The sequence below is a fragment of the Sparus aurata genome, chromosome 15, assembly GCF_900880675.1.
Source record: "Sparus aurata chromosome 15, fSpaAur1.1, whole genome shotgun sequence".
NCBI classification, from domain to species: domain Eukaryota; kingdom Metazoa; phylum Chordata; class Actinopteri; order Spariformes; family Sparidae; genus Sparus; species Sparus aurata.
In genome coordinates, this window is record NC_044201.1 from 24461254 (window position 1) to 24470400 (window position 9147).

The 9147-nt window shown below is 39.9% G+C and overlaps 1 protein-coding gene across 2 annotated transcripts in view; it reads right to left on the minus strand.

Moving 5' to 3' along the window:
* Nucleotides 1-7686, minus strand: part of LOC115596904 (SH3 and PX domain-containing protein 2A-like) — a 57400-nt gene extending 49714 nt beyond the window's left edge. Inside the window, exons 1-2 of one of the 2 annotated variants that reach the window (XM_030442364.1) lie at nucleotides 7117-7686; nucleotides 3326-3406 (exon numbers count right to left, since the gene is read on the minus strand). In XM_030442364.1, the coding sequence (XP_030298224.1) occupies nucleotides 3326-3406; nucleotides 7117-7188 (153 nt within the window). In that variant the 5' untranslated portion in view covers nucleotides 7189-7686. The remainder of the gene's footprint in view (nucleotides 1-3325; nucleotides 3407-7116) is intronic. The other variant, XM_030442365.1, reaches the window with a different exon arrangement.
* Between the last annotated feature and the right edge of the window lie 1461 nt (nucleotides 7687-9147).

The following is a 9147-nucleotide window of genomic DNA, read 5'->3' on the forward strand; positions in this document are numbered from 1 at the left end:
TTAATGTCTCCTCTGGTACTAAGAATAATTTATCTACAGTATATATACTGTATATAACCCATGGGTTCAATTGGCTTTATCAGTTTATTTATATTAAAGTGGTATAAAGCCTTTTGGGGCTCCAGGGGGAGCTGCAAGAAGTCCAATGAATTGCCTCAAGTGATGTTATTTGACAATCAGAGCCTTAGAAAGACCTCTGTAGCCCGATCTTTTCTTGAGGCGAAGGGCTTGAGGCTATACCTGCAACGAGCATAACACACCAAAATGTCCAACCTAACTTGCGTTGTTGATAATGTTGGCATCAGGTTTTGAGAAGAATGGGGAATAAAGGAGATGATCTCTCTGGTCCTGCTGCATCAACTATTCTCAGTTGTTAAATTCACTTTCCACATTTGCCTGCAAAGTAGCCAAGCTCTGAAAACATTTTTTTAAGAAAAATGACCTTCTTAAAGTTGTTTGTCATGTCGGGAATGTAGGCCAGACAAATTATCATCCTGACAGAGTAGAGCTGACCCTGGTCCAATTCCCCAATCCAGAAATACTGACTACTAAGGGATTTTGGGGACATTTAAACATCCAAAAGGAAACCAGGCCAGCTTGCACACTCTACAATCTCCTTGTGGAATGTCGTGACCCGTGTGCTCTGTGGTCGGAGGGTGTGGAGAACTCACTCGCTGCTCTCTCACGGTAAACTCTGTTTGACACACTGACCAATGCTGCCCGCGTCAAACATATGTGGTTTGAAAACATTTCCCTCTGTTTGGTGGAGTTCAGGCTCTGCAGTGAGCAGCATGAAAACAAAAGTCTTTAAGAAATAAATGTGCGCAACTTAAAAAGAGCACTCTTCACTTCAGGTCAGCGGAAAAGACGGAATCAGATAAAAAAGGAGATGGGATCCTGATAATTTATGATAATTGCTTCCCAGAGGAGCAGTTATGAGTTATGTTTAGTGCACTAGAGGGGTTTGAAACATTAGCACTGAGTGCACTTTTGGACGTCCATTTGGCAATGAAAATGGATACTTCACCCTTTAAAGACAAACAGCAAAGCTGCCTGTTGTGGCAAGTGGTTTTATATGACCAGCCACACACTGCCGACTGATGTTACACATAAAATGAATGATCGGCCACTGTTTAAAAGGCGTCACTTGTTCTGTGACCTTACTTGGCTTTTCTGAATTATGAATTAATGCTTATCAGATGAGATCATGGCCACATTAGTCAAGGGCCAAGGGTGTCAAATGCATTTTTTTCCCTGTCAGCTTCTAGAGAACATAAAACACGCGATTGTGCTGCGAAGACAGAGAACTGTGCAGAGACGGGGAAAGATTGTAGGCGTGCGATGGCAGCCTCACAAACAAAAGCTCAGTTTCTGCCAATTATTTTAATACAGGCATTACAAAAGTGACTGTCATTGCTCATCGTCATTATTGATAACAAGACATGCAGCCGTTAAATTGCTGTTTTATCTAAACTTCAAAGGGAAAGCATCTTCCTTTCAGTCTTACAATCCAAGGCTCTAAACTGTTCATTACCCCAACCCCAAACCCCTAACCCTTTCCACAGCACAACTTCCTCCTTATTTTTATCTAAAGCATTCAGGGATTGCTCCTCAAATTACCTAAACTACATCCTATTTCTGTGGAGCTTAGTGGAAGCCTCACTGGCTAAACCAATTTCCAGAAAAGCATGTTTTCACTACTCTTGCCTAGTAGGGAGAAGATGCCTTAATGTTTTGGGTTTTTTTGTTGCCTTTTTTTTACACCTGCTCAATCCAATACTACAATAATCATATTCTGCAACTGAAAGTGTGTTTCCATCATCTTTCACCTATATGACTGTGTCAATATAAGGACCACTAAAACACTCCATCCACACCCATTCTGTATGGACAGCTGCAGACTGTTGTTCTTCATGGAGTAACGTGGCCAGACAAACACGCCCAGGCAGCAGGGATCTATGGACAAGACTAATGTTTACAGAGACAGGAGAGAAGCTCTGTTTCCATCAAACAAACCAGGGCAGAATTTTCCTGGCTATTAGCAAGAGACCAGAGAACAAAGGGTTTCCTCTGCTGCCTTCAACACAGCCAGCCCACCAAAACCACAGCGCCTGTAGAGTGCAGTCTGCCAGAGAGGGTTATCGGAGATGAGCCAGAGACGGCTCCTACAAGCAAAATGTTTGATAAGGTATGCACTCATTTAGGTTGAAACTGCCAACAGTGTTGCTTCAGCTACTTAGATGTGACAAATAAAAAATGTAAACTTGGATCACTCTTAGGAAATGCAGAAATTTCACCAGAGGCTACTGGATCTCTCCAAAAAGTCCTGAGGCTTAAGTTTGCCCCATGTTTTATTCTACACACTGACTGAGGTCATGTTTTCTTCCTGCATCTGCTGACTGGATTTCCCCCATTTCCCTTTTTGCAAGCAGGCTCCAGTAGTCTTAAATGAGACCTTTCACAAAGCAGAGTGCCTTCCAGCAGCTGAAAAGAAAGACGTGACCGAAAGGTCAAACTGACCTCACCGAGCTTGATATGCAGAAGACACTATCAGGCTTTTTGCAGCACACAATGAAATGTGGTGAAAACATTGCAGGTGAAAACATGCACTGGACAGTTTTGAGACATTTTGATTCCATAAAATGTTCCTTCAGACTAGTGAAAAGAAAACACCCAGAATACGTTTTTAGGTGTACTTTGGCTCAGATTAATGCTAGCTAGCTAAAATGAATGTTGCTAACACTAGCTAACGTTACCATCACTAAAGCATCATCTCCCTGCAAGGAACTTGTAATGTTACTGTAGAACTGTAGGCTGTAATCTTAATTTTATTTTACTCTGAGCCTAAGTCTTTACTTAAACATCACTTACACACACCAAACTTCACAGTTTTATTTCCATCTATATTCTAAAGGGGTTTAAAGAGAGGCTTATTCATATATATCACTCATAGTCTGTTAATATAGCAATTTATTCCTAAATCCTGAAGAATTTATTTTCAGATTTTTGTAGTGATAAAAGAATAAATATCCCAAATTTCCCCTTCCCTAAAAACCTTAAACACAAATAAGTCAACTAACAACAACAAGAATATTCAACCTGGCTTGATCCAATGATCAGTTTTTCTGTTCTGGAAATGAATGCAATCAGTGCACTTTTAACTAGAACACAACATTTCAAAAGCCTAATAATACAAAAAAAAAATAGTCTTAATGTAAGTAAATAACTGGGGAAAATTAATGGTGATATCTAAGGCGTACATATTAAGCTGCTCATGTATTACCTGGCTGTAGGACCATATAGTTTATCTGTTAGTATAACGTACCTGTAGGTCAAAGAATTTGCTGTATCTCCTGTAGACGACATGAGAAGTGGAGTCTGAGTAGGTGACATTGATGAGATAAACCTAGTGAGAGAAAGACAAACACAAACACAAAGAGACCCATTAGGAACAAAGTCACTTTGTCAAAGACATCAGGGTACCACCGTCACCGCTCCAGCTTACGCTTCCTTAATGACACAACATGCATTCCCTCATGGCTCAACTTCAAGAGGTCGTCAAAGGTCGAATAAACTCATTAAGCTCATTCATTTCCATCACCCCTTGGAAGCTGTCAGGGGTCAATGAGAGGGCCAATAGATTTCAAGTACATCATAAAATCAATTTACAATTATTTATTGTTTTTGAGTGCAGACGACTGAATGTGACTTCAGGTTTTATGAGTTTCAGTCTAAATTTTACAAGAAGCTGCAAAGTTGCATATCAGTGACAACTAACAACTTTGCATTTCACTTATGCAATGTCCACCTGAGTCGCTGCTGTGAGAAAACAAATAATGCTCCCATTATGTCAACAGCTTCCAGTACTTCCATCTATCTGCAGGAAAAATGAAAAGGAAGAAGTGTTTACTCATACAGGATCATTTCCTTGGCAGACATCAGTCATTTACTGAACAAAACACTCGCCAGACGTTTTCCCAAAATAAATTCCCTACTTGCCTCAACAATAAAGGGCCAACAAACAACTGTTTGCGTCCCGAGGTTTGGAAACAGATGGCTGCGTCCAATACATTTCCATCTAAGCACATGGCACAGAGTGTTTACAAAAGCAGCATTTACACATATGGTGGCAATCTGCAAGGACACCAGCTCCTAGTTTGAAATGCAGTCTTCATTCTGCACACAGTTCATTACGGAAAGAGTGTGCAGCGAGGCAGAACGAGCTCTCCAGCAGCACGCTAATTAGGTACAGACAGCTTGGTCAAACACTCTGGATATAGGCAACAGCATGGCTCAAGGTGAAGGTGTGTCAGGTCAAGATGAATCCCAAACGAGCCAAGGACCATGTTTACGTTTCAGCATGACAATGTTACTTCTGCAATGTAAAAGTTGTAACACATTATTGTGAGTTATCAATGTGTTAACTCCCGACAGCAGATTCAAAACAAGTGAATGCAACAAATGAATGGATAGTTATGTGTGGACTCATCTGCATTACATTACACTGACTTATAGTCAGATACAGCTGAGCACATTTTTTCTCTAAATATTTAAATCTGTAATTAAAAAGGGTGTTCATGCAGTAAAGCGCACAACTGAAGACTTCCCATCGGATCTCAGCCCCCTTCAATAAGATCCCCTGGCGATGTATGTAAACAAGGATTAGTTGCCATGCTGCATCTGGCTGCAGTGCCCCGAGTCCCTGGAAGGAAGTCACACTTGACAAAAGACAAAGGGTTGCTTCTTTCCTCTCACAAACCGGATAGGCATTTTCAGTTGCTTAGCTCATAGATAATGAGATTTTATTTTTTTCCTCCCTCTTCTTCCCTCGTGGGGACTTCCCAGTCCACCCTCACCTCCGGCTTCCGTCCCAGGGGAAGGTCTGTGCCCTGTGTTTAGTGGCCTCGGGGAGGCTGCCTCAGCAGGAGATGGATGATGCAATTGATCCTAACTCTCAGGTTAATTAATCTAATTGTACCTGATGGACTAATTGATTTTCGCAGTCCCGCTGAGACATGTCTCGTGGCTCATCAGATTTGATTACTTGAGTTAGTAAGACAACACCAAGACCAGACCCTGCAGTGACACAAGACTAGGAGCCTACAGCGAGGCTAACAACTCTATTATGGCTACATTTACACATAGTAATGCTCTGTGCCACATGCTAACATTAAAATGCTAACAATGCTGATGTTTAACAAAGGTTTTACTCTGTCACCATGTTAGTTCAGCATGTTAACATGCTCACATTCTCTAATTTGCGCTAAATACAGAAGGGCCTGATGGGAATGTCAATAGATGTGCAGGTTTTCAGTCAGAAATAATAATTTTGAGACGATTATGGCACCAGAAGAAACGTCAGAGGCCTACCAAAGTAACTAGCATTCAGCCTCAGACATAATGAATTTCCATGCAGAATGCGCAGCCGTCCGTCCTATAAAAAATGCTTCAGTCTGGACCAAAGTGGTGGACTAACATCCATAATCCAGACTGAAATATCTCAACAACTGCTGGATGGATTGCCATGAGATTGATACACACTCTCCCGTCGTCCTTAGTGTGACTTGTGTGGACTCTGGTGATCCACTGATTCTTGTTCTAGCCCCGACAGAAGTGACTTTGATTTCTACATTTGTCAACATATGTTTCTTTTCTAGCAAATTCCACCTGTTTATTGCCTATCACCAGAAACTGTCTGAACCAAGTGGTTTGTTGGCATACTCTGTCTCAGCAGTGGAGAGCGATTTGCTACATTCAGGGAACAATGTGGGCGTGCTGTAACTACTCCATCTGTACAGACTATCAAACTACTAGAAACTGATTGATGTTCATTGCACAAAATCTCATTTAGTCTAACTCGAATTACTGCATGCTAGTTTTTCTTTCTTTTTTTTTTTTTGCTACTGCGTACATATCTGCTCTGTGAATCACTGCTCCTGTGTCCTTTGAGAGAGAAACGGGAGAAATGTATTATTTATATTTTGTGGCAGCTCCATCACTCACAAGCAGAAAGTGCTCTGCTAATGTTAGTTTCCAGGCCATATTTGCCAATTAGCTCTGCTGGTCAGCTGCAGTACATTACATACACATTACACCTTAGTTTTACTTTAACTCTTATTTCGTATTTGTGCTTCTAATATTTGGTTTTCTGCATAATTCTTTGTACTGCATGGATGTTTGTGTACTGCCGCTATGACATGATAAATTTATGCAGGGATGAATAAAGTATGTATCCAGGGCTGGTCAATATATCGAGGTTTTATCATTATCATGATTTTAATAGTACAAAGCTTATTAGGTAAACATGCCTCACAGTGGGCAGAAGACACACAGAAAGTCAGTCAATTAAGGCAATTAGGGATGATAGTACCATTTTGCAAATAATATATATATATATATATATATATATATATATATATATATATATATATATATATATATATATATATATATATATATATATAAAGCTAATCCAGATGAAAATTACATTAGCTTTGCAAACACTGGCTGAGAAACTCACATAAACCAAAATATATTGACCCTTTGGTAGATGTATTCACATGATCACAACATTAGAAACTATAGCTGTTGTAAGAAAGTACAATAATAGAGGTGGGGGAAGAAATTTAAACTCAGAAATATGTATCTTTACTATATTTGAAGCTAGAAGGTGGCAGGGTCCGCCGCATATAAACAAAGTAAAACAGTGTGAAATTGTTTTCCTGTATGGTCAGTTTGTTTATTCAAGCAGTCAGTGAAGATGTTTCTCTTCTGACTTAAGTTTCCCCCCAAAACTACATAGTGCACCTTTAATGGCCCAAACTGGATGAAAAGTCAAAATAACACAACCACAGTCAGGTGAAATGTCGTCCATCCATCCACATTTCACCACCTCATGGCGGCAAAAGAGGAAAATTTAGTGGATCCCCCAAGCCATTGGGATCCATCCACTAACACCACTGTCAGCAGAAAACTGCAAGGCAGACAAATCCACAGACCCGCACAGCCATGCACAGAGCTGCGAGCAAGGCTCAGCTTTTTAAACAGATAAAATACAACGCGGAGCCAACATTTGTGAAGTTAAACAGCAGAAAGACAAAAACAAGACAAACTTACATAATGTTTGGAGGGATTCCGTCTCTTCTGCACGTCCACGACATTGACGTCAAGCACCGTCCGGAGCTGCATCTTGACTTCTTGCACCAAGAAAGACTCTAAACTCTACAGAAGACAATGCTCAGCCATGAAAACGACACACAGCGCCTTGTAGAGGAGTCTGGTGGGAGAAGAAAAACTTGTTGTGAGGTGAGGAAAAAAATCTCTAGGCACTCTGGGCTTTGCATGCATCCATGGAGTGATGGTGTCAGGCGGTCTCGGAGTCTCTGAACTCGTTGTGAAACATGACAACGCAGTAAAAAGCCGCCGTTTAGTGTGTCTTCTCCTCCCTCCAGAGGGGCTGCGGAGTCCGGACAGGAGGGCAGAGCAAATCAATGTGTACGGGGCGGTCCTGCTGCAGCTGCAGCTGGCCGGACACAACACGGGACACTGTGAGGACGTGAAGCCAGACTGTTAGCGACCCTGTTTTGTTGTTTCTTACTTGTAAAACAAAGCAAACTCTTATTCAAACCAGCGAGAGTTTGGAGGAAGATTTGAGTAGCTATGAAAAGCACATTTTCAAAGTGAATGGGAAAGAAAATAGTAATGCTGCCTTCAAGTGTCCCTCCTACTTTCTGTTAAAAAAAGAAGAAATATATATAAAAAAAAAAGAAATGTAATAGTATGTTTAACTTCAACGAAACAGTTTGTATGACCAACCAAAGATAATCATGTAACCTGTCTGCTTGCCTTGTCACAGCCGATAGTATCCGTGTTCAAACAGGATTTCCGACAGCACGTAAACTCCGCATCTGGCAAATGACTCTGCTCCCTCCTGCTGGAGGAGGAGGAGGAGTGAGCATGGAGGTGAAGAGGAGACTACAAATGAGTTCATGTGTCCACACGGGGGCGCTACATGACATACAAAATAGATTTCCTCTTCTTAAAAAATGCAAACAAGTGGTACATTTTATGTTTTTTATTACAATTATTATTTTTTTGCACTCTGCAGAGGTGGGAGCAAAGTACATTGGATCAAGAATTCCAATTAGGTATAGTTAAAGATCCTAAATGACTGTTTAAATAATGTCTAAACAAATCAAATACATACACTGACCATAAAGGACAACACAATTTCATACTGTTTGACTTTGTTTATATGTGGCGGACCCTGCCACCTTTCTGGTTTCAAGCAGTGTTCTGGGGACCTTATTTTCTTCTTGTTTATTCACTTATGGAAAAATAAATATATCTGATCTTTCATTATTACCTCATTAATATTGTAAATTTTAAAATCCTGGGTTTGAATGTATTCTCCAATACAATATAACACCCCTTTAAAGCCATTTCATACTTCTATTATTGTACGTTTTACTACTGCTATAGTTTGTAGTGTTGTGATCATGTGAATCATGTGATCTGACATGCAGGCTTTTTTTAACCTACTTGTACATAATAGTTAAATATTTTTGTTTACCTTTGTGCAGCTTTGTTGTCCTTGTTCTGTATATTTATTTGTTTATTATTTTATTCATAAAAAAATAAACAGTCAAACTGACTTAAGGAACAAAGTTTTAATCTTGCTCTTTTATATTTTGTCTCATCTCTGTGTTTTATTTTCCTTATTTACTGCAGTATTGTATTTTGTGAAGCATCTGATTTTATTGTATTTTATTTGTCTTTCTTGTACTTTATGATATAGATTCAGTGAAGCAGCTTGTAACTTTGATTTTGGAAAGGTGCTATAGAAAAAAGTGTATTATTATTATCATTATTATAATAAATTCCTTGTATGTATAACCCGACTTAGCCAATAAAACTGATTCTGGTTTGACTTAGGGCCAACTCAAGTAACTACAACCCTACAATGCTTCTCAGGCCCCACTGTGAATGAGAATTAGTTCTTACTAGTTTGCCTGGATAAATAAAGGTCAAATAAACAATAAGCATTTTGTACGGCATGTCTGTGACAGTGAATTGTCTGCACAGTCCACAGGATACTAAAAAGACAACATCCACCCCAACCACAGTCTGTTCACCCTGCTATTTAAG